This window comes from Apodemus sylvaticus, chromosome 19 (assembly GCF_947179515.1).
Source record: "Apodemus sylvaticus chromosome 19, mApoSyl1.1, whole genome shotgun sequence".
Taxonomy (NCBI): domain Eukaryota; kingdom Metazoa; phylum Chordata; class Mammalia; order Rodentia; family Muridae; genus Apodemus; species Apodemus sylvaticus.
Window position 1 is genome coordinate 18,817,289 of NC_067490.1, and position 26,699 is coordinate 18,843,987.

Consider the following 26,699-nt stretch of genomic DNA (forward strand, 5'->3'; position numbering starts at 1 on the left):
GCATCATCCCTACCACCATACCTCACCAACACTAGAAGCCAGCTTCTTTATCCTTCCAACCTAGACTGAAGACTATGGATTTCCCATGAAATCCCCAGGCTTTCAGCAACACCTTGCACCTGCTCAGACATCCAACCTGTTATCCTCCCTGGTGTGCAGATGACCATTGCTGAACTGTGCAGCCTCCAGCGTGTATTACATAAACCAATCTAAAAGAAAAAATCCCCTTGCAATCTATGTTCATTCTGTCTGTTTTGTTCTTCTCTGGAACTCTGGCTTTATCCACGGCAGGATAAATATGGGAGAGAAACATACTCAGAAAACAGCAACGAGAACATCTTACAGAACTGAGGTTTTTTTTTTTTTTTTTTTTTTTTTTTTTTTTTTTTTTTTTTTTTTTTTAGGAGTGGCAAAAACAGAGTGAGGTTAAAGGATATATATATGAGTCTGCCATGGGTGCCTGACCAGGAGAACCAGTGTGTTCTTCTTATAGAATGGACATGCAATGTCTGTTATACATGTACAGACGGTGGGAGAGAGAGCAAACAAAGCATCTATTAAAAAAAAAAAACAAAAAACAAAACTTTGATCTAGATAGACCAGTAAAACCCACACGACACCTGAACCAGTTGAAACCAAGAGATCTGATGACATAATTTCAGCTTTTGACCCACCTGTTAACTCTCACACAGGTCACATGGGAACCCTTAAGTAATAGAAAGCAGCAATCTTTACCAGAAAGAAGGAACAACCCCCAAGATACCAGGACCGCAGCCATCAGTATTTTTCCAGCCACACTATTGGCAGGAGCCAATGTTCTCCACAGGGAAAACATATCTGCTTTACAGATCCAGTTTTCCTTGGCCCAGATTCTTCACTGGATACAAAGTCTATATGATATCTGACATATGGCTGGCTTAAGGATTTTTGTTTTGCTCCATGATTTGATTAGATTTGCATATGACCCATTAGAACATACACCACAGTCCATTGTACATTTGGTAAATATTTAACAAAATCTAAAATGGCTACATACTCAAGTTAGATAGGCTGTGGAAATGGACTTGGGAACGAAGACATTGATTCTTTCAGACATATACCTCCCCCCTCTGCTGCCCAAGGCTCTATTCAGTACCCAGTCTCTCTCCAGAAAATGAGCTTGGCTATGCGATTCAAAGCTAAGTTTCTGTATGGTTAGTTTTGGTAGCTTCATAAATCTCCTAGAGTAAGGATTTGTCAGACTGGCGATCATAATTTAATCTTTGTGATGCTTATCAATCAAGACCCAGTGAACCCTTTAGTCAGCTTGATTTTTCTAGGCTATTATAGCTCTACTTTTGATTTCCTTTCCCATGTGTTCAGTTCTTCATGAGGCAAACGGAATTCGGCATGGTATAAGCCCTTGATTTATCAAGTGTTTTGTGGGATTTTTCTTGGTCGCAATGGTAAGATCTTTATTTTCTTGGGTTGAAAATAAATGATTGCTACTTAATACTTTATTGATAAAATGATATCAGAGTTTCTATATAAGAGAGCAGATTTGTGGAAAGTTTGCAAGAAAACAAGAGCTCCTTTTAAGTATTGAAAGTAATCTGCCAATTTGTAAAACTGAACTCAGTGTGTGTGTGTGTGTGTGTGTGTGTGTGTGTGTGTACTAAACGCAGGACTGAACATTAAGAGCCTCACTGCTCTTGCAGAGGACCAGGTTTGGTTCCCAGAGCCCATTTGGAATTCTAGTTCCATAGTTTCTGACGCCCTCTTCTGGCTTCCACAGGCACTACATGCACATCATGCACATAAAAACATGCAGGTAAAAAAGTGAAAAGCATACACTTAATGAAGATAAATACATTTTAACAAAGAAACAAAAAGCATTAAAAAATTAGATTCATTGATACCCATAATCTTTAAGCATAAGCACTGCTCATATTTAATAGCCACTAATGAAAGGCCAATAACACAAAGAGAGCAGTATGCTGTTTGTATTCATCCTTACTGTTAACAAATTCCGGAGAGCCAGTGACTCTCAACCTTCCTAATGCCAGAACCCTTTAATACAGTTCTTCATGTTGTGCTGACCCCCAGTCATAAAATCATTTTCAATGCTAATTCGTAACAGTAATTCTGCTAGGGAAACATAATGTACTATCTGATATTTCTGATGGTCTTAGGCAATCCCTCTGAACGGGTTGTTTGACCTACAAGGGAGTCACAGCCATGAAGTTCTAAGTAGTTGGTTCCTATCAATGACCTTAGATCAGCCAATCTTTCTAAAATTGATAGGCAACCATGTTCCCATCCATTATTCATTACTCTAGGCTCTGTCACACATTCATACAAAAAAGATAATTAAAATTCTTTATATATTAGTTAATGCTGGAAATTAATAAGGTGCCAATTATTCCTTAGCCAGTTACTTTCCCCCAAATAATCAGAGACATTTTCATATTTCAAAGCTTGGTCCTTAGCTGGGCAGACTCTCAACTAGCTTGTCTACATTAACCCAACCACCTAGCCTCATCCAGCCATGTGGCTAGATATACCTTCCAGGTCCTTAGTCATGTCTACCTCCTCGGATATCTCTGGGTGAAAGCCTCTGCCTCTTTCTTTTTCCCAGGGTTCCTTTCTCCCTCCCAGGAAGTCCCGCCTTCCACTTCCTGCCTAGCTAATTGGCCATCAGATTTTTATGAAAGCCAATCAGGGAATTCCCTAGGTAGGTAACAAGGGAAACGAAGGACGGAAAAACAAATTCACAGCGTACTCCAACACTTACACTCAGGATGGTTTCTTGGAGGTTGAATTGTTAGGTCAGATGACAAATGTTCATTTTCCTGAGTTCTATTGTAAAACTCTACCAGTGTGTGCACTCATTACCCACATACTGTGGTACCTAACTTCTCTTAGCTTCCTTTACTGTAGCACCTTCAAAAACCAACCAAACAAAAGCCATAGGCTGTTTTCCACACAACGTGTGAGAAGTGATTACTCGTAGTTTATTTTTTACTCATTTATTTATTTTATTACTTATTGTGGTCTATTATTTTATTCGTATTGTATTGACTCATATACATTAGACTTATGCTTATGTTTTGAGTTTTCAATGACATTTTTCCTTCTTTTTTTCTTATTTACAGGAGCTGTTGTTTCCTTATGAAACCTCTTGCTTAGGTATAGTTGTTGCAAGCCCATCCACCTGGCTTATTGTTTTATTATTCTATGACCTAGTTTGCTGTTCAGCTCTCTTTGCCTATGATGTTCTTAAGATGTGTAATTTTCCATGAGCTGCTGTGTGAATCCCTTCTGTGTCTTTGTTTTATGTCTTATTAAAAAGTCATTCTTGCCATTTCAAGTACAAAAGAAACATTTTCTATTCCTTTTTTTTATTTTATTTTTTTAATCTTTAATCGCTTGATCCCATCTGGAAGCATTTTCAACATATGGATTGAAGTAGAGATCCAATTTAATATTTTACAAAACCTAAACTATTCATAATATTCTACTCCCGGCCTGTGATTTATCATGTAGCTGAATCCCTTGGGTAGTTCAGTATATTTATTGACTTTATTCCATTCAAATTTTTGGCTTGCCTATTCAGATGACAGAACCAAATTCTCTTGTCTATTGTAAGTGTGCAATATAGTTAAATATACTGAACGCACTCTCTCATTTGTCTTTTAAAAAAACATGTTCCAGCTATTCTTCTGTGTTTATTTCATCATAAGATATCTTGGAATTAGAAATAGTCACTCAAACAGAAAACCTGTTGTTAAAATCAGTGCTTGTCACTGGAAGTTAAAGGCTTGGAACTGAGACATTGTCCAGTGGGTAAGGCACTGGCCCAGTTAGCACAAGGAGCAGAGTTCCCAGGATCCCTGCATAGTGGATTACAGGCAATCCCAGCACTGTGAAGCAGAGACAGGCAAACTGGCTGACTAGACTGGGTGAGTTAGTGAGTGCTGGGTTCTCAGAGAGACCCTGGCTTAGCCAATAATAGGTGGGAAGTGGCTGAGAAAGACAATGGACATCTATGAAGGCTTTCACACGTGCTCACACATTAGAACTCATACATGCATGCATAGCACAGACATATACGTATGCAAAACAGTCATGACTAACTTGAAGAAGATGATGTTAGATCTATAGAGGTGTGTGTGTGTGTGTGTATTTGGTAACTTACTCATTTATGACTTCAAGCATCATTTGAAACTTTTCTTATACTACTGAAGTTTAAATTTACACAATATAAGGCCTTGATTCACATTGTAAAGAAAATTTGTTCAAAACTGTGTTGCATGCTGATTGCTTGTACATGCTATTAAGCTTATTACTTTCAAGGTAGATATTAAGTTGTTAAAGAAGTTTTAGCATTTGTTAGATTTTCAACCTTTTATGAATAAATACACCTTTGGCTCTCCCTCCCCAATATCTCCCCCTTTTCTGTTTCTTGACTACACTAGCTCTTCATGTTTTCCTAAATGGTATGTCCATGACACCCTTTACCACAAACGTGAGGTATTCACGTAGAAAAGGCTGTCAGTCAATTTCTCCTAGGTTCCAGGTCTGGCTTCAGAGAATGTTGCCCATCCCCCACACGCTCAAGACGCATTCCGTATTTTCCAATCCAGTATTTATAGTTTTCATTTTATGACGAGATTTAATCCATCTGGAATTTATTTCTATAGATTTCACGAGATAAAAAAAAAATCCCACTTTATGTTTTCCAGATGGGTAGCAACATTTTCCCAACATCGGTTTTAAAATTGGTCATTCTTTGCTCGCTGGTTGGAAACGTCACTTTAATCATCTTCTGAATAGATCAGTTTTACTTATTAAGGCAGAGCTTAAAAACCATGGAGGAAATGAGTTGCAGTAGAGAAGAAAAAGGCAAAACAATGGGCAAAGGGGGTGGAGAACAGGCAAAGGGAGAAAGCCGTACACAAATATTTAATGACCGTAATAAAACAAAAAGGCCCATCCCAGCAAAATGTAGAAATATTCACAGAAAACACAACTCACAAGTTATTTCAGTAAGGAAGACCTCAAAGACAGAAACCGATGAAGTACAAGTCCTTGGTGGCTCATTCTTCCAATCATCATTTAGCTGCTCTGTCTTGAAAGTTCAGATATGTTGGGAGGACGGACCAGAAATCCCTCTAAGTAAAAGGGAAAGCCCAGACTGAGAAAACAGGGAAAGAACCCATGGTGTCTTTTCATTTTGTGATTCGAGGCTGTTTGATTTGTGAGCCTTTGCCTTCTATATATGTTGGGAGGTCGGCAGGCTGAGTCCCAACAGCTCTCCCTTTTAACTGGAGAATCCGGCTAACAGTTCCTTGTAGGGAAAGACTGAGTTGATTTAGAGTCCACAGTGAATGTTGGATCCAAGGCCATCCTAACAGATTCACGTCTCCACGGTGTCCTTCCCCACAGCTCTGAAAAGCTTCTGTTGAACAACAAGGCCCGGGTGGTAGGGGTGAATCCTGTCAACACATAGACATATGTCTTCATGGCTTCAAGGCCTTGTGGGACACCAGAGCCAGTGGTAGAATTGTCTTACTTACACGTCTCCCTGGAAGCTCCCAATGTTATTGACAAGATGAGGCCTCCGAATTCTAGCACTGTCACAGCAACCAAACTGAGTGGGATAATCAAAGACGAAGTAGCATGCTTATCTTAAGCACAGTATTGTGGCATTTAAGACTCGCTCGGGATGGACAAGCCTAAGAGAATCCTGAGGTTGTGTCTGCAGAGCATTATGTAAACATGGGCACCAGGCTTTCTCGCTAGTGGAAGAGTATACTTGCAGGAAGAAGGAAAGCTGATTGAGCTTTAATCAGTCAGCAATAGCTCTAGCAACTGCAAGTGAAGGCCCCTCCTCAGGGGTGAGGTGGGGTGGGGCTTGGCACGCACTGTGGCTAGGGGCTGAGGATGGAGTCTGTGTCCTATCTCAGTCCAAATAAAATGTAAACAAGTCTCAAGATTCCAACATAACGGAGATGACTGATACTCTCTTTTGTTTATGACAAACACTTGGATATCAAAAAGCATTACAATGTGCATGAGCCCACAATAAAAATATACAGTTTTAAAGGGTAAAATAATAGTAGTAATTATAAACATACAACTGAGTATATTTTTAGCATTTCATCAGAGATAAAACCTAGACTAAGCAAACGGACATTTTTTCCTATGATCAAAGCAGCCAGCACAAGGAAATGGAAGCACTGGCAGTTAAGTTAAATGCTGTCTTTAGCAGATTTTCCTGGAAAAGCCTTCAAGACTGTGTGTCTATTTTTGACCATCCATTAATTATCAAGCTAGTCCTGGGTGCTTTCTGGCTTCCTGGCATTCCAAGTTAAGCCAGATTTTGGACGAGCCTGGGGAGGAGGGCTAATTACCAAATACTTTATTGAAACACAAGAAAGTCTTTCACAAAACCAAGCCAAGCCTCAGACTTGAAAGCACTTAAAATTATCTTTGCAACAGTCATACTACTTGATGGCTTATTTTTGGATGCTCAGTATTTCTTTTTCTGGGGGGACAAAAATCACAAAAATTATGCTGTGAGAAATCAGGCAGTAAGGAGTGGCTCACATATGTCTGAGGGCACATATATGCCAAAGGGGCACATATATGTCAAAGGGCACATATATAATTATGGGGGCACCTGTATATTATGGGAATACATATATGTCATAGGAACACATATATGTCAGGGGCACATATATGTCATGGGGGCACATATATGTCAAAGGAGCACATATATATCAGGTATTCAACACAAAGCATCCAGTACAGTTATTAGGTGCTGGGGCAGTTTGAGAAATAGTATTGATTTTTTCTTTTTTGTTCCTATTGTTGACTTTATTATAAAATATTTTTATTATTTTTAATAAATCTCTGTGTGTGTGTGTGTGTGTGTGTGTGTGTGTGTGCGCGCGCACACACACACATGAATGCTGTCAGTTCTCACTGAGGCTACAAGAAGACCCCCAAAGCTGGAACTACAAGTGGTGGTAAGACCTGTGGAGTAGATTTTGGGATCAATTCGGATCTTCTGCAAGAGCAATGCTTGCTCTTAACCATGGGACATGTCCCCAAGTGTCATTGTTAAAAAGTTTGAATAACACACCTTTAGAAGTTGTCACATTCTTCAACTTATATAAATACAATCTTGACCTTAACTTGCATACACTTATTATGAAAAATTACCAATCCATTCCATTTGTTTCCTGAACAGTTTGCAGCCATGACATTGTGAAAAATGAGAAGCGTGACAGATAAAAGAAGCAGAAATCCCTAGAGAAAACAGTTGTGGCTTTGTATAAAATAGAATTTGTTTATAAAACTTGTTATCAAATGTGGTGGATAAACACTGTACCATCCCAGAAATACATAGATTTAAAAAAAATTGTCCAAACTGATTGTCACATGGTTGCCTCCAATTTAGGCAGTTTCCTGAATAAACGTCTCTGGGTTCCTGGGGATTCTAACATGGCTTGACTGATGCTTTAAACTCTAGCACTGAAATTTTAGAACTGTTTCATAGATTGTCAAGTCATGTTTTTACCATGTATTTAAAAGCAAGAGCCACTTTTAAAGCTTTGGAGTCATTTCCACCCAGGACGTACAGAGCTGTGGAACAGAAAGACTATTTCATTCGTGGGAAATGAAGCCACCATGGTTCCCAGGAGGCAGGAGACTGGCACCACCTCCCACCAACTTGTTCCTGAAACCACACTGGGGCTGCCGATGGCATTTCCCAGGACCCATGGCAATCTCTGTTACTGTGGCTGCTACTGCAAGCAGTTGATGGCAACCACCAGAAACCATGGTAACACTACAGGTCTCAAAATTCCTTCGTCACTGCATACTAGTGCTCTTTGAAACCTGATCACATGATGCACCTTGACAATGCAGAAAGAGGTAACGAGGTATTCAAATACTAATGGTTCTGTAAATCGTCTTAGGTAGAAAGTATGACTTGCAGGTGTCTCACTGATATCTCCTGGCTACAAAGTTGGTAGAGCCCAAGTAGCTTGCTGTAAACTTTGTGCTACTCAAGCCCAAAGCCATCACGATGCTCTAAGAACACATAAACCATGACAGACTGTCACCTTTGGTCCAGGAGAACCGGATTCCTGTAAAGGCCTGGGCAGCTACCACAGCCATTTTCTCTGCACCGAGGAAGCAGGGTAGTACTCGTTCCCAATCTGCAGCCGATGACAAGTTGATTTTAAAAGTATTTTCCTCTCCTCCTCTCCTTTGTTCAGCATTCACTGAATACACATTTTTTTTTAATGTCAGAGGGACATTGCAGAAAACATCGGAGGAGAGAGTGACATAGTCCAGTCAGTTAAAAAGCTGCTGTGCTATTAGGCAACCCGGGAGTGCAAGGGATAGGAGAGGAAGTGGTCAAAAGTCAGTCTTAAGTCTTTGGAGGGTGTGCTATGCTGTTCTGTCTACAACTTTCCAGGCAGTTCAAAAAGAACCAATCACTTAGAATGGTTCTCGGAGCAGTGTAATGTCCACTACCAGAGCAGGAGGTTGTAGTGACAACCACTCACCGTCAAAGTTCCTTCCACTCAGATGAAAAAATAGAGCAGTACCTTGGCTTTGATACAAGATCATCTTTTCGTATTGCTTCCTTTAAAAAAAATGGTGTATGCAAATATGGAGGGGGGTGGGGCTAAGAAGAGAATGAGCCAAGCCTCGCGGCTACAACTTAAAAACAATAACTAAGGAGTGGTCGGGTAAGACTCCTCAGAGGTGACAGGTGAGGTTCTCAAAGGCAGAGCCTCCGGGGAGGCGTCCTCCCACTCACTGGGCCGGCTCTCAGAGGGCTGGTCTGGGCTACTGTGCTCCGGTTTGGGGCTTTCTCGGTGATCTTGCATGAAGTCACGTGTGGCCATAATCAAAGCTACAAGTCGGTAGAAGTGCAGAGCCATCACTAGGGAATTCTTCACGGCAAAGAACACCAACATGTGGTTGATCACTTCGAAGTAGATCATCAGGACGAGGCGCACAACAAGGAAGGGACCATCTTGGATGAAGAAACTGAGGCCAATGGCCCATAGATCCGCACTGTACTGGCACAGGAACACCCTGAGGAAGCCCTTGGCTTTCACGGAGGCGGGGCATACCAGTTTCAACTGGACTGGGGGAAAAATGAAAGAAGCAATGGTTAGCAATCTGAAATGCAAACTGGGGAGGGGTATGCGATAGTTATTAGGGTGATCTGATTGTGAAAGAGAGAGAATGTCCAGTTTAATGTGGAGGAACAAGAGACATTTCTCCACCTCAGCCCCACCCTGGTTCTGGTCACGTGGTCCCATCCACTTTAAAGACTCAGCATCCATCTTCCAGCCTCCCTGTAGGAAACGATCTACTAATTAGACAATAGCGAGTGAGGTGTAAAAAAAAAATTGTGTGCGCGCGTGCCTGTGTGCGTGCGAGCGTGCACACCTGTATTTGGTGGTTTGCTGCAGAGAGCTGTGCTCAGGGGCTCAAGTTAGGGAGTCTGGCACTTTCCCTTAACTCCCTGGCTCTCTAGCATTGAGTTATTGCCCATGTCACATAACCTTCAGGTGCTTTAGTTTCTTCCTTAAAACCTGTGATATCATGAATCCTAAGACAGGGGTCTCTACCCAGCGGCTTGTTTTCTGGTCAGTATAACATCTGTCTCTCCTTCTGCTCAGCTTCTGCCTTTATTCTTTCTCTTGGGGGAAGCGAGGGAGGGATTTTCCTGACCAGTAAGTGCAGTATATGAATGACAAAATTCCCAGCACAGACCATTCCAGATGCTTTTTCTCCACATTGTCCCTAAGTACTACTTCAAACTCTGCTTCAAAAACTCAAGTGCTTAGAATTCAAATTCAATTTAGCTCACATCTAAACATATTTTTCTAATGTTTGTGATAGTGTGTGTATGTGTGGAAGCCCGAATAAAAGCCATTATTTTATTTGCTCCTAATTCCTTCTGCTTTTGTTTCCCAGTTTATAAGAGACTGAGTATAATTACATAGTTGTTTTTTTTTAACAGCTGAACAAAAGGAGAGTTCCATCAACAGACGAAACTTTTGTTTTAATTTCTAAGATGTAAATTTAATTCAAGGTCAAGGGTAGAAAATAATCCTCTTTTTTGTAGGAATAAAGCCTCCCATTTGGAGTTTTCCAACAAAGGATGTCTCAATCCAGCTATAGTGTGCAAATATCATGAAACGGCTTTGATATGGGTGAATGTAACATAGCAGCTTGTTAGAGAATACAATAGCGGTTTAGTCGGGAGCAACATTTGGTCTCTGTTTTTCCAACAGCTGCAGAGAATTGTCACCTCTGCACGTTTACAAAATTTCCCTTTTGAATACAAACTTTCTTAGCAAGTCTGTACACCACAAGATAGGAGTGAATGCCTATGAAAGACAAACATAAGGTCAGTAAGAGTCATTCGTAAGAAGCCATGCTCAGGAAATTCCTCCTGGCAGACCCCTCAGGGTAATAGTATTCAATATATAAAGGATGGAGCCCAGGAGACTTGTCAGGATGACAGCTGGCTGGCTTCTGGCTGGGTAAAGAGTATCATGTAGACCCCAAAGCCTACTTCAGCAAAACCTCTTCACTTTGTTTCATATATCTATTTTTGATTATTAATTTGTAATTAGATTTTTGTTTTTGTTTTTGCTTTTTTGAGACAGGATTTCTCTGTGTAGCCCTGGCTGGTCTGGAACTCACTCTGTAGACCAGGCTGGCCTCGAACTCAGACATCTGCCTGCCTCTGCCTCCCAAGTGCTGGGATTAAAGGTGTGTGCCACCACCGCCCGGCTTGATTGTATTTTTCTTTCTTTCCTTTTTCTTTTTTGAGAAAGGATCTCAGTATGTAGCTGTGGCTAGCCTGGAACTCACAAGTAGACCAGACTGGCCTCAGACTCGTAGATGTGCTTGACACTTAGCTTCAGAGTTCTGGGATTAAAAGAGTGCATTGCCTTATTATCTCCTTGTACTAAGCTCAACTCCAAGTGGATCAAGGACCTCCACATAAAACCAGACACTCTGAAGCTAATAGAAAAGAAGCTGGGGAAGACCCTGGAGGACATGGGCACAGGGGAAAAGTTCCTGAACAGAACACCAATAGCTTATGCTCTAAGATCAAAAACTGACAAATGTGATCTCATGAAATTACAAAGTTTCTGTAAGGCAAAGGACACTGTCAAAAGGACAAAATGACAACCAACAAATTGGGAAAAGATCTTCACCAACCCTACATCCAATAGAGGGCTAATATCCAATAATATATAAAGAACTCAAGAAGTTAGACCCCAGGGAACCAAATAGCCCTATTAAAAAATGGGGTACAGACCTAAACAAAGAATTTTCACCTAAAGAAATTTAGATGGCCGAGAAGCACCTTAAGAAATGCTCAACTTCATTAATCATTAGGGAAATGCAAATCAAAACAACCCTGAGATTTCACCTCACACCAGTCAGAATGGCTAAGGTTAAAAACTCAGGAGACAGCAGGTATTGGTGAGGATGTGGAAAAAGAGGAACACTCCTTCACTGCTGGTGGGATTATAAGATGGTACAACCACTATGGAAATCAGTCTGGCTGTTCCTAAGAAAACTGGACATTACACTTCTGGAGGACCCTGATATACCTCTCCTGGGCATATACCCAGAGGATTCCCCAGCATGCAATAAGGACACATGCTCCACTATGTTCATAGCAGCCTTATTTATAATAGCCAGAAGCTGGAAAGAACCCAGATATTCCTCAATGGAGGAATGGATACAGAAAATGTGGTATATATACACAATGGAGTACTATTCAGCAATTAAAAACAATGAATTCATGAATTTTTTAGGCAAATGGTTGAAACTGGAAAATATCATCCTAAGCGAGGTAAAGCAATCACAAAAGAATACACATGGAATGCAATTGTTGATAAGTGGATATTAATTAGCCCTGAAGCTCTGAACACTGAAGATACAATTAGCATATCAAATGATTCCCATGAAGAAGGAAGAAGAGGGCCCTAATCCTGGAAAGGCTTGATCCAGCACTGTAGGGGAGTACCAGGACAGAGAAAAGGGAGGGGGAAAGATAGGAGAATGGGTGGAGAGAAGAGGACTTATGGGACATATGGAGGGGGGGGACTGGGAAAGGGGAAAGCTTTTGGAATGTAAACAAAGAATATAGAAAAAAAAAAGAGTGCATTGCCATGCCCAAGCTAGCTTTTAATTGCTTGCTTAGTTTTGTTCTTTCTTTGTTTTCCTAATTTGGAAAAAGCCAGGCAAATCTTCCTATCTATCCAGGAAAACAGTTTTATCCAAAAAAAAAGTGCTTAAGACCCAGAATGTTCTCAAGACCTTCGTGTGGATCCCAAAATGCATTTATTCCAACTTATCCTCACCCTGAAGGCAGCAGGAAGAGTGTCACAGAGAATAAAATAGACTAAGGAAAAGAATTATAATAAAAGTCTGGGGCTTCTCCAGAGTATAGCACCAAGGAGGAATTCCTGCCTCACACGTTGAAAATGCCAAAGAGCTATCGCACAACTTCAAGCTGATACCAACCTATAGAATGCTCTATGATCATAAAATGGTTTCGTATGTTTGCTGTCCACCATGGGAGCCACATGGAGCAAAGGAGCAGGTGAAACAGGTCCTGTGCCACTGAAGAGTTGTTTCTAACGCTTGAATTTTAATTATCCAGCTGTGTGTGGCTGGTGGCTACCATACTGTAGGACAACACAGCCGCTGTAGGGAATCACTAATATGGAAGGCCAGCCAAACGGTTTGCTTCCTGCCAACCCTTAAAGATGTATGTATTCATCAAAGTCAGAATAAGAACTGCCATGAAAGGAAATCTCAATTGTCCACACTGGAGCTTGGAATTGTTGCTTTTATATTACACATGGCCCTCAAAATGTGATTGGTTGAAAATATGGAGACTATACATTGCCAGGTCACTAAGCACTCAGTGCATTACTGAGTCGTCACTTGAACTGCTGGGTCATCCCATTTCCCAGATAGAAAACTTGAGCCATGTATATCTCAACTAATTTTGGCAAGATTAGAGATACTAAGCAATAGAAGTATTAATTGAGTTGAATATAAAGCAGTGTAGGTAACTGTTCAAGTATGTATTATTATTAATCTTGGGGGTCTTTCTGGAAATGGACTTTTACATAGACCAGGCTGACTTCAAACTTGCTATGTAGTCAAGGATGAGTGTGAACTCCTGATCCTCCTGTTTTCACCATCAGAGGGCTGGCATTAAAGATTCACATCACCATACATTCAGCGCACAGCAAAATGAGTCTACACTTGGTTTTCGTGAGTTTTAACCTTCTAAGTTGGAATAGAGCTAACCCTAGGCTATCAAAACACAGCCTGGCTCAACTTCCTCCTTTGTGCTAATATGATTTATATTTAAGAGCCATATTTTTCTATTTATTTACACAAATATGACAAACATTTACCTGCCAGATCGAGGGGAAACTGCAGCATACTCCACGTCCACACCACAAGAATGCCAGAGACCAGAGTAGGGTTATTTCTAGAAGACAATAGCATGTTAGTTAAATGAGCAATTAACCATACGACCACATGCAGACAGAAAGGTAACAAATCATGGCTCCTTATGGACTAAATAAGGATTTTGTGAGTCAGCAAAATTTCTTGTGTTGTAATAAATCCAGTACAAAAAATGTACATTAATGGAACCACACAAAGATTGGGTCTTTGACTACATAGTAAGTTTGAGATCTATTCCAATAATAATAATAATAATAACAATCACAATCATAATCATAATAAGCATAAAACAGAATAGAGCCTATTGATGTCATATTTTCTCTAGTTTGATGGCACCTTGGAAAGATTACAGGTCAGACATGCTATCAGAAACAGTTAAATACAGACATAATTATTCAAATCCCCAGTTTCAATAATGATTTCCCAGAGAAGCTGATGACAGTCCCATGATTCCAAGACTATTGAGAAGACAATCCAAAAGGTGGGAGGGATGGCCTAGTGGTTAAGATCACTCACTGCTTTGCTATTGCAGAGGGCCTGGGCTTGGTTTGTAGCATCCAAGGGGCAGCTTAAAACCCTCTATAACCCCAGTCCACAGGGATCTGACCTCTCATACCAGGCACATGTATTAACACAAGGGAACACATATACACACAACTTAAAAAAATAAAATAAAACAAAGACAACTGAAAAAGGCAAGCTGATACTTATGCACCCAAAATTCAACATAGTAAAGGAAAGCCATCAGTGTGTGTGAGTGTGGGGGGTATTGCAGTGATAATTTTGATAAACAACAACAGAGTATAGACTAAAAGGCAAAGTGTGTGTTTGTGGTATGTGTATGTGTGTGTGTATATGTGTGTGTCATGTGTCATGTGTTTATATGTGTGCATGTGTCTGTGTGTGTGGTACATGTATGTGTGGTATTTGTGTTGTGTGTGTGTGTTTGTGTGTCTGTGTGTGTGTGTTTGTATAGTATATGCATGTGTGGTATGGGTATGTAGATGTATTCCTCTTTAGCTATTGTATCCTCAGTACCTAGAACAGTACCTGAAAATGATAGGTATTCAGTCTATTTTAATAGAAAAGTTTGATTGGAAGTACAAAAGAAGGGTCTGTGTTTAAAGAAACTCCCAAATGTCACAGGCCCAGAAGAACAATCTGGACAGGTAGCTTCAGAAAGAATACAAGTTGCATAAATGCAAAGGTACCAACAAGCAAACAAGCCAAGACCACGCGACAGAACCGCAGACTTTGTTTCCATCTTTTCCCAAGTGGGAGTTTTTGCCAGGAGAGAGAGGCACCAGGAAGTGAGATGGAGAGGAAGCTTGATGAGGTGCTTTCAGAGGTGTCCATAAGTGCTTCAAGTGTGGAGAGCTTGAGAAATGAGAGCTGGATTTGTGATGGAAACTTCTAAGCTGTCATTGTCTGCTTCTGCAGTTGATTTGGAGAAGGGGTTGGCGACAGAAATTAAAAAGTTTCCACCTTCAAAGTGAAGCAGGATCCAAAAGAGAGAAGGCAAGTCACCATTAACACCTACGTAGGTTATAAGGGAGCCATCAGAAGATATCTTCAAGGCCTCAGAAAAGGCAATAATTACCAGAGTCCTGCGGGTTATTCAAGAATAACTCCTCTCAAATGAGCTTATCTTGTCTTTATTTCAAAAAAAAAAAAAAAAAAAAAAAAAAAAAGAATTGACCCGAGGTTACCAGACTGATAATGATATAAATTGATAATAGACATTTAGATCTAGATAAGCCTCCCTCTGATATCTCCCATGGTAGCTTATTAACAAAATTAAGAAATATTGTGAGCAAGTATGGCTAGGTGGATTCCAGCCTGAGCAAATGAGTTCCCGGATGAAATGCTCTAACTGATCGCCACAGGCCTCTGTCTCGGACTCTGCTCCCCTGTGTGTTTGATCAATGGCCTTGTTGATGATGTTGATGGAAGGCTCCTCATGTGCTGCAATACATGGAAACAGAGAGCGGTTCTCTAGAAAAACCCAGTCATGAGCCCAAAATGATGTGACTGAATAGCCTAAATTAGGGTGGAGTAGACTAGAAAAGATGCCATTCCCCAGGAGCATGAGTGGTTTTCCCTTGATATCTAATTATGTGCCTGTGGCGGGACATGATTTATGGCTTTCCAGAGTCAAATGCAAGCACAGGTCAGTACCCAAGAAATATAAAATCGAGTTTTAAGTGGTAGTCCCTTGAGAATGTAGACTAAACTGCTTCTTTTCCTGTCAATGTCTACGCAGAGCAAACCTTCCATTTTTAACTAAAATTATACATGGTTTCTAGGATTATACTTAATCCTCTAGCAACTCAACAAAGAAGGCATCTATGTTTTCATGTCTGATGAAGAAGAAAACTAAGACATAGTAAGTTGGGGAAGTATGTCCAAATAGGTTTTCTTGAATGATTAAAGTTAGCTGATTTTAGCATCTGTCTTCTTAAAGGAATGGCTGTTAGCTTTTTAATTTTGTATGCATAGAGATATATGTATTTATGTGCATATGTGTGGATGATGTAAATTCCCATGGATGCCACAGGGAGGCAGCAGAGTCACTGAAGCTAGAGTCACAGGCAGCTTTGAGCTGATTTAGGAGCTGGGAACAGACCCTGAGTCCTCAAGTAGAGCAGTACACACTCTTAAGTGCTGAGCCATTACTCCAGCCCACATCTAGTCTTTTACGAGTCTTTTAGCTAATTTTGAGAGGTAATTTTCTCCTGGATGTGATGAAACAGATAGCCAAAGCAAATTTGGCAAGAAGGATTTATCTTGCCTCAAGGTTTGAGTGATGTCACCTTTAATGGTAGGACAGGAATTTTGCAGGTAGGAAACAGACAGAGGTTAATGTCGGCGCTCTGCTTACTCTCTCTCTCTCCCCGCTTCTCTCTCTCTCTCTCTCTCTCTCTCTCTCTCTCTCTGTCTCTTTCTCTCTCTCTCTCTCTCTCTCTCTCTCTCTCTCTCTCACACACACACACACACTCACACACTCACACACATCTTTTCATTCATTCTGGTCCCCTGGAACCCTGTGTACAAACTAAATAACTCACTAAAGACTGTATTGTGCCCCCCATATTCGAAGTAAGTCTTCCTTTCTCAGTCAAATTTGACTGAATCTTTGAACTTCTGAATCAGAAGTTTCCTCACAGATATTCCCAGATGGGTTCCCTAGGTGATTCTAAAGACCATTTTGTTGACAATGCAAAACAGCCATTGCACCAGAATCCAGGTACCATTACCAAGAATTAAATGGTAAGTTTTAGTTCTACTGTATTTTAGAATGTTCAGCACACATTGGAAGCAACATACCATACTTTGTGTTTGAGGAGAGAAATTTATAACCTGAGCAAATGGACAGAACCTATCACTACCAGGAAACTCAGAGCAAAGTTGGGTAGGGAATAGATTAAGGAGCTGAATATTTATTCTCCTTTGTGCTTAAAGAGATTCAGTGAGGGAAATAAAATAAGGCCCTGTCTTGTAAGTTCAGGACAAAAGCTCAGCCTCAAAGGATTTTAGATGCACCTATCATTTCTAAAAATATCTTCTAAAGACAGAATACATCACTTCCGGGGCAGATAGCCTCTGTTAGAATTAATCCCACAGAGCTTGCAAGAAAATGGCTGATATTTTACAGAGGATTTCTGAAATAAATGTGAAAAAAGTTATTCTAAAATAGTCACTTTTGAAGTTTCTTGCAATCTCCAATGATCAGCCCAAAACACTTGTCTGTAATACCATGGAGTGCAGGAGCAGTACATGGTCTTGTTCCTAGGGATGCAAACACCAGCCCCACTACCCCAGAAGAGTAGAATAAAGACCTTTAATGCTAGACTAATGTTTATAGATTACATCTTATCCACATCTCATTTAACATCTGCATAGACTGCCCCTTGTAGGTTAAATTGTATCCACTTCTCACTTAACATCTGCATAGACTGCCCCTTATAGGTTACATTGTATCCATGTACCACTTAACATTTGCATAGACTGGTACTCATAGGTTACTTTGTATCCACTTCTCACTTAACATCTGCATAGACTGCCCCTTATAGGGTACATTGTATCCATGTACCACTTAACATTTGCATAGACTGGTACTCATAGGTTACTTTGTATCCACTTCTCACTTAACATCTGCATAGACTGCCCCTTATAGGGTACATTGTATTCATATACCACTTAACATCTTCATAGACTGATACTCACAGGCTACATTGTATTGACTTCTCACTTAACATCTGTATGCTTTTGTTTACTCCTTTGTACCATGAGGCTGACAATCACAATAGTACAAGATTTCATAGGATTGTTTGAGTGTATTATTTTACTGTGAAATATAGCTTGATACAGCACATGTCTCAGGCTGTGTCTGGAGGAGGGGAGGCAGTGAATATTGGTTACTTTTCTTTTATTACATATAGTCCTGAGACTATATTTCAAATGTTTATATTACTATGATGATTATGACAGTGTTGTCTGCCTCAGGATGAATGCAAAAATTAAATAATTTATTAACCTTGAGACCTTAGAACAATTCCAGGTACACATCTTGATAAATAAGCAATAATTTGGTCTGTTATTTATGCTATTTTATGCTACCTTCTCCCTAAAATTCTTTGTGTTTCAATTTCATATTCAAATTATATGGAGATAAATTCTAGACTGCCCTTAGACCTAAACATGTCCAAGTGTAACCATATAATGTTCTCTTATTAGTTACTTTTTCCATTGCTGTGACAAGAGTGACCTGAGGAAGGAAATGAGAGTTGATTTAGCCTCTCAGTTTAAGGGTGTGGTCCACCATCTTTGAGAATCACAGAGGCTGGAGCAGGAGATGACTGGTCACATTGTATCCAGTCAGGATGCAGACTGAGATGAATTCTAGTGCTCCCCTCAATTGTTCAACTTTTCTCTGTTATTCAGTTCAGAACCCAGCCTAGAAAAAGATGCCATCTATACTCAGGGAGGGCTTTTCCTCCTCTGTTAAACTTCTCTGGAAGGACCCTAAAAGACACACCCAGAGATGCATCTCTTAGATGATTTCAAATCCCATCCTCTGGATAGTCAAGCTTAAAAATCATGGACAGTGATGGTGAAGTTTTCCATATGCATTATTATCTGTACACATGCCAAGTATAGAAGAATAAACTCTGGTAAATAAAATTATCAAAAAAATGACTTTGGAAAGATACATCTGAAAAAATCTAAAGAATAATGAATTATTAGAGTGAATCCTAGAAGGGAAATTTTGGAAAGTAAGTAAGTTACTGATCTGAAGTTGCAGGCAAGAATCTCAAAAGACTGTAGGGTGGATTTATTGACCACCATTGTAAATCAGTCAACCTTTAGAAATATTATCCAGGAAGCATGATTTACAATAGGCTCCATATCCACAGTATCTACAGTTTATATAATTATATAATATAATTACATTTATATTATAATACATATAATTATATATAATCTATAACATATAGGTCTATAATATAATTATAGATTATATATGAAAATATAATTATATAATATAATTATATAATAATATAATTATATAATAATATAATAATCTGGATGATTGAGCATGACTATATCTACAGTCAGGAAGCAGAGATAGATGAATGATCAGCTTCTCATCTCTTTTTTCCCCCCTTTTTTCTGTGCAGTGTCAGATCTCAGGCAAGGAAGTGATACCATCTACATTGAGAATGAGTCATCTCATCAAAAATGAAAAGATTCAGAAGTAAAATTACTGAAGTCAGTACATACTTTTTTCTTTTTAGTTATTGGGAAGATAAATTACTAACTTTTGATGGATCATCACAACCAATTTAGGAGGTAAAAATTCAGAATATGAAGTGACAGGGGCTGTTCAGCTATCAAGAGCACTGACTGTACTTCCAGAGGACCCAGATTTGATTCCTGGCACCCACATGGGGACTCACAACCATCTGTATTGCTAGTCCCAGGGGGATCTGATATTGTATTCTGGCCAAGTGGATATAACATGTGGTGCACAAATATGCATGGAAGCAAAACATCCATGCATATAAAAATAAATTTTAAAAAATATATAAAATAGGTCACTCTTTGATTATTTTCTTAACTATTTTTTTTAACATAGAGGTCTTTTTAGTATAAAAGAGACAGCCCATGAAAAGGATTCATGTACATTTAAAAATGTAGCAAACACATTGAGACAATAAAGAAGAGAAAGCACAAAGGTTTCAAGAAAAAAAAGAGTTCACTGAGAAAATTGAAGAGAGATTGAGCCCAGGAGAAACTTAGGAAGGGCCTTTTCTGCATTGTCAAATACTCTGAGATATAGTAATGGTGCTGAAACAGACTTTTTCTTTTTAATAAATAATCTGTGTTCAGAAATCATACAGAGAGTGTTCCCAGAGGTGATGAACTATTTCTCCTGAATGTGCTTAAATTAGACTCATGAACATTTTGAAAGAGAAGCCACGGCCAATGGAAAGGTCAACAGATACCTCTCTCCCTTAACAAATACAGGTTATATTAGACACGCTGTCAGAGATCACCATCCATGCTGTGTAAAATTAACCAGAGACAAGCAACAAATTCAGCAACATTGACTCTCCTTAATGTAGCACAGTTTCAGGTAGGAACAGTGTCAACAGTGTGTGCATTCTAAGCTCAGCAGAGAGAGAGAGAGAGAGAGAGAGAGAGAGAGAGAGAGAGAGAGAGAGATTGTATAGGTTAGAGTTAAAGGGACAAGAAGAATTTCTTCCAGATGATTGCAGTTTGTGGGGAGATTCACTGCAGTATGCTGCAACAAAAGATAGGAGAGGTTTTAAACCCTAGGAATGAAATCACTGGAGGACCTCCGGGGAGGAGGGGGAGCAGCTGATTGATGAGGGGGTTGGGTGGGGGTGGGGCGGCGGCGGCTGATTAAAATGGATGGGGATTCCTGCTTGTTAATTAATTGAGTTTTAAAGTGAGGCCCTCATGTTCCCACAAACACAGCAAGATGGTGCCCCATCGTTCTCTATAACATTGCCTGCTTATTAGGCTCTTGAATACAACATCTGAAAGACAAGGATCTTATGTCTGTAAGAAAGATGAGAGCTGCGAGGAGCTCTCTCAACAGGAATGAGAAGAACCAATTCAGATTTCCTAGAAGAAATGCTCTGAGAAAGAGAAAGCCAAGGGTGACTGTGATTTGAATATGAAACGTCAGCCCTCCCCCACCCTCACCCCCACCCCCCATGCCCACTGTCAGCTCATGTGTTTGAACACTTGGTCTCTAGTTTGGTGCCCAGCTGGTGGCGCTGTTGGAGAGGTCATGGAACCTTTAGGAGATAGAGCCTAGTTAGAGGAAGTATGTCACAGGGGATGGCGGTTGGGGGTTTTTATAGCCCGACTTCTCTTCTATCGCTGCTTCCTGTTTGCTGAGTCAGCTTCCTGTTCCGGCAGCCATGCCTTCCCCAGCATGACCGGCAGTATCCTGTCAGGACCTGTAAGCCAAAGAAAACCTTTTGCTCCAAGTCGTTTTCTGTACCCCAACAAAATACATTACAGCCATCTCGATCAATCAGAAAAGAATGTTACAAGAGCAGACTTGGCTTTTGAAAGTTAGAGGTTTCTTCCTGGCTGGAAGGAACTGGACTAGCTTTAGAATGCAATTTGAAAAGCCCCACCCAGGCTAGGCATGTTGGTACATAGCTTTAACCCCAGCATTAAGGATGCAGAGGCAGGTGGGTCTCCATGAGTTCAACACCAGCCTAATCTATGTAGTGAGTTACAGGATCTCCAAAGCTACATAGAGACCCTGAGAGAGAGAGAGAGAGAGAGAGAGAGAGAGAGAACAAGCAAGCTCACATTTATAAATGTGGTCGTCCAGAGACATGATGGGTTTGTTTAGAAATGAAAGTGACAATTTACAACTAACTTCAAGACTGCTAAGCCAACTCATGTGAGTGACAAGTAGACTTCAAATTCATTAGAGAATGTCTAAAATCAAGGAAGTTATGGGGGGGGGGGGGACATGATAAATTTTCCTGTGCACTCAGCTGGCTAAGGAAGTAGAGGCATGAGCATGTAAGACCCCAAAAACCGAGGGTGCCCCAGCACCCCACACCCCCGGAAGGCGACACCCAAATCACTCGCGAGAAACGGTCTCGATGCAATAGCATGAGGATTTCTTTATTCCAGAATTCTGGGTTCCATAGCCGTGTACCATGCAGGGTCAGAGGACTGTGGACCACGAGTGCCGAATTGAGACAGCTTTTATAAGTTTACGACAGAGCCCGCGAATCACAAACCAATCATTTCTTAGCATGGAGAGCCCGCGAAATGCGAGCCAATTGATTTGTACCACTCTATAGTTTTTAGGCCAATCAGTTTAAATCATCGGAGCCCGCGCTCAGTGAACCAATTAGTTTTCTATAATGTCTACAGCTGCGTGAACTCCTGCTTAGGGATAATGGCGTAAGTTTACAGAAGCAAGATAAGCTTAGCCCATTTTCAGTTACCCTATGGGGCCAGGACTACCTGTTCAAGGCCTTTCTGCTAGGTCTAAACAAAGGGCGGGCTCTGGAATGTGACCTTTTACCTAGTTTCTAACAAAGCGAGATAGCATTTTAAACTACTGATTTCTTGGGGTCATTAGAATTAGGCTGTATTATTTTTTATCCTTTCAAGCAGAGAAGACCCAACAGGGCCCTGTTTAAATGAAAATTTTCTGAGCACAGATATGAGTTAGAACACATCACATGTCTTCAGTGGGTGTGGCTGCCAGTGCTTAAAGGCTCCATAACCATTTCTGCTCTCATTACAGACAGACAGACAGATGGCAAACTTCATCATTGTACTGGAACTATGCAAGAGTCAAGCTAAAAGTAACACTGAAAATCAAATAAATAAATACATTAATAAACTAAATAAGACAAATAATATAAAAATGAGCAATGATAATGTTATTTACAAAGCATTATCATAAAACAATTAAGAAATAAAATCAATGAATAAACAAAATCAAACAAACAAATAATTAAGCCAAGGCATCAGTCAGTGACAACCATAAATTGATAGATTGCTCTGATTAAGAAAACAGAGGGAGAGGTCTGTCTGGAGAAATGCTTCATTGGTCAAGAGTGCTTGCTTTTAGAAGACCCAGGTTCAGCTCCCAGTGCCTACCTGTAACTCCGGCTCCATAAACCACCTTCTGGTCTCTGCAGGCACTGAATACACGTGGGACACACATATACATGCAGGCAAACTCATATGCATAAAGTAAAAACATGTATAAGGTGACAGACGAAGAAACTTGTGATGGTGGCAGAGATGTATGTAGAGTGCCCAGTTACCTGATACATCAAAAACAGAAACAAGGAGCCTATAATATGCCACAGTGCAGGGGAATACCAGGACAGGGAAGAGAGAGTGGGTTGATTGGGGAACAGGGGGAAGGACATGGGTTAGGGGATTTTCAGGGTGGAAACCAAGAAAGGGTTCAACATTTGAAATGCAAATAAAATCTAATAAAATAATAAAAAATAGATTAAATGGTTAAGCAAAAAGCAAGGGCATCAAAGCAGCTAATCTTTTGAAAACAGTTCTGTGCTTATGCTAAAGAAAAAATGGAATGTAAGAGACTCAACAAATCCACAGACTAAATAAAATATACAGCAACAGCATGGAATGAATACAGAGACCCTCAGATTCAGCAGGACAGGGACTGATATGAAAAATCCACTTGAAAGATTCCATGGTTTGACTTCACATCTAGATTTGAGATAGTCGAAGACAGGTGAGTGACCTGACAGATGAACCCACAGCAGATATCTGGTCTGAAGGTCAGAGAGGTCAAGTGCATTTGAAAGGAAGAAAACAAGCCCAGAAACACGCAGACCTACGTGCTCAACAGCAACCTCAGAAAGGGGAGGGGGAAAGAAAGCAGGGACTGCTGATGCGGGTGCCCAGATGTAGCACAACCACACTGCTGGTAGACTGAGAGAGGGAATCCTCGGGTGCCCAGATGTAGCACAGCCACACTGCTGGTAGACTGAGAGAGGGAATCCTCGGGTGCCCAGATGTAGCACAGCCACACTGCTGGTAGACTGAGAGAGGGAATCCTCGGAGGTAACAAGCCAACTCCTCATGTGCAAGACCCTATGAATAAGCAAGGAGTAAATCTGAAAAGAGATCGTGGTGCTCATAAAAAAAACTGGTTGAGTGAATTGCCTGTGTACAATATAGATATTTGTATCACTTATGTGTGTTTAAAATGAAAACTTGTCAACAAAGTAAGCTTTGAAAAAACAAAGCTATATGCTTCAAGCACAAAGGGCAAAATAAACATTTTTTCTTTCTTTTTCTTTTCTTTTCTTTTTTCTTTTTTTTTTTTTTTTTTTTTGGTTTATTTTAGTCCAGTTAAAGAGAGATTTGAAAAGTGTCTTCCTAGCAGGTATGTCAAAACAAACACAATCGAAAGAACCAAAAGAAAAAACAAAAACCCACCACCACCACCACCAACAACAACACAACAACGACAACAACAAAACACCAAATGATTTTGCCAAATGGGATGGGAAGTGATCTCACCCTTTTGTTAAATGAAAATAGCATAAAGGACAAAACCATAGTGTGTGCTGTAACATACCAAGGCATAATATATGTATTGGCACAATAGCCCTCAGGAGGCGATTGAGATGGAGTTATGGTCCGTGAGGCAGATGGAGGCATGATGAAATGGACTAACACTGTTGTATTTTACTGCAGCCTCATGAGGATTTACCTATGTTAGAGTGTAAACAAGAACTCATCCTTCTCACACAAGCTGAGCACCCTCTAGAGGAAGCCATGGGCTTCATCCAGGAGCCTCGGGGACATTTAAAAATACTGAACCAATTTAAATCATAACAAGAGTACAATAGAATTAAAATAAAAACGGAGGAGAGGATTTGAGGAATCATCCTCTACATGGGAACTAATTTTGAATTATATTAAATAAAGGGCCAAGACATCAGAATCTATAGGATATTAAGACAGCAATGCTGAGAAATAAACGTGGGACTCTGCATGCTGGAGAAGAAAGACTGGCAATCTAAAGTCTGAGTCAGAAATGAAAACGGAATTATCATCAAGTCAATAGTACCCACACATGTTTGTTTTTATAAATAAATGAATTAATAAATTAATTAATAAGCTGATAATCCTCACCCAAGGAGTAAGCAAGCATGTCATATCTGCGGAAAAGCCAAGAGCGTGAGCCAACATTCAAACCCAGGAAATGAAAGAGAGGGCTCACCTCTGAATCCTCAGGGATTAACACAAGTGTGCTAACAGCAGGGGCACTTCATGACAAAAGACCGCTTATTTGCATGCAAGAGAAAAAAATATCCTTGAGAGAAAAGCACAGACCCTGTCTCAGTCAGGGTTTCTATTCCTGCACAAGCATCATGACCAAGAAGCAAGTTGAGGAGGAAAGGGTTTATTGAACTTCCACATTGCTGTTCATCACCAAAGGAAGTCAGGACTGGAACTCAAGCAGGTCAGGAAGCAGGAGCTGATGCAGAGGCCATGGAGGGATGTTACTTACTGGCTTGCTTCCCCTATCTTGCTCAGCCTGCTCTCTTATAGAACCCAAGAGCACCAGCCCAGGGATGGTACCACCCACAAGGGGCCCTCCCGCCTTGATCACTAATTGAGAAAATGCCTTACAGCTGGATCTCTTGGAGGCATTTTCTCAACTGAAGCTCCTTTCTCTGGGATAACTCCAGCCTGTGTCATGTTGACACACAAAGCCAGCCAGTACAACCCCAAATAAGACAAAAAATGTAAAATATCTAATTAGTCCTAGAGGAAGAAATGATATTGAATTAGTGATGAGATAAGATGAAGAAGGAAGGAGGAAGATGAGGGGGAAAAGGAAGAGGAAGGAAAGAGGAAAGGGAAACCACTTCCCATAAAGTAAATGCCTTACCCAGATTGCTCTCTTGGAGAATTCTGTAAAATCTTGAAAGAAATAATAACAATTATACAAAAAATGTTTTTTTCAGAAAATAGAAATAAAAAGGATGTGTCCTGGAATGTTTCCAAAAGCCAGTGTTATCTGGATTCAAAAGCTCAAACAAGACACCATTAGAGATGATACCAAAGAACAAGACAACCCATGGACAGGATGGAAGGAGTGAGCCGTGTTGGCAAATTAGACCAAAACCCACATTAAACAAAAAGCCCAACTATGTTCAATTTATCCTGACATCAAAGATGGTTTAACATCTGAAGATCAGTTAATGTAATATAGTCATTATTTTATGATAAAGGACAACTAAAATAAAAATCATATCAATAAAGGCAGACTACATGGTATTCAATGCATTGGAGAAAAAATTCTCACTAACGAAGAAATGAAAATCCTTTTTCCTCAAGTTTATAATGACAGTCTGTGCCAGAAAAATGGCAACGGCATCCTTAACAGAGAAAGACAACATGCTCCTCTTGAGACTCAACTGCTCAACTCTGCTGCACCCGTCTGATGCAGAGAAGGGCTACAGGATAGCAGAATAGGACAAGAAAATAAATTCATGGAGCAATACTATATTAACACATAGTAAAACCTGGAGATAAAGCAAAATATGCAATCTTTGTGTGTCATTGCTGGTTACCAAATCATTACGGAGGTAAAAATGTCTCCACTAAAGCATCTAAATGTGAGAAAAGGAAATTAAAAAAAAAAAACTTCATTAGAGATAATATAAGAAATAACAAAAATAATAAAAGACTCAAGAGAATCATGTAAAAAACAGAGAAAGGACTTGAATGGCAAAGGTGAATTGAAGAGTACCCTCAAGGGCAGTTTCTCCTTCCTTCCTGTATCCACCCCTCACCTCCACCACCCCTGCCTCCTCCCTTCCCATCCACCCCTCCTCAGTTTCCCAGTCCAAAAAAAAAAAAAATATGCAGGTCTCCTGGGGATATCAAGAAACAAGGCATATCAAGTTGCATTAAGACTAGTCACCTCCCCTCATGTTAAAGCTGGACAAAGCAAGCCAGTAGGAGGGGGAGGGTCCCAAAAGGAGACAAATGTGTCAGAAATAAGGTCAGGATTTTTCACATTCACAGATGAGGGGGCTTTATAATTTTGAATCTTCCCAAATAATCCTTCAGGTTAGCTCACTTCC

The 26,699-nt window shown here is 40.2% G+C and overlaps 1 protein-coding gene across 2 annotated transcripts in view; it reads right to left on the minus strand.

Moving 5' to 3' along the window:
- Positions 1-4,099: 4,099 nt before the first annotated feature.
- The window catches only part of Tmem26 (transmembrane protein 26), a 53,569-nt gene continuing 30,969 nt past the window's right edge, over positions 4,100-26,699 (minus strand). For both annotated transcript variants that reach the window (XM_052164631.1, XM_052164630.1), the window contains 2 exons: positions 13,479-13,555; positions 4,100-9,154 (listed from right to left, as the gene is read on the minus strand). In XM_052164631.1, coding sequence (XP_052020591.1) covers positions 8,736-9,154; positions 13,479-13,555 — 496 coding nt within the window. In that variant the 3' untranslated portion in view covers positions 4,100-8,735. The remainder of the gene's footprint in view (positions 9,155-13,478; positions 13,556-26,699) is intronic.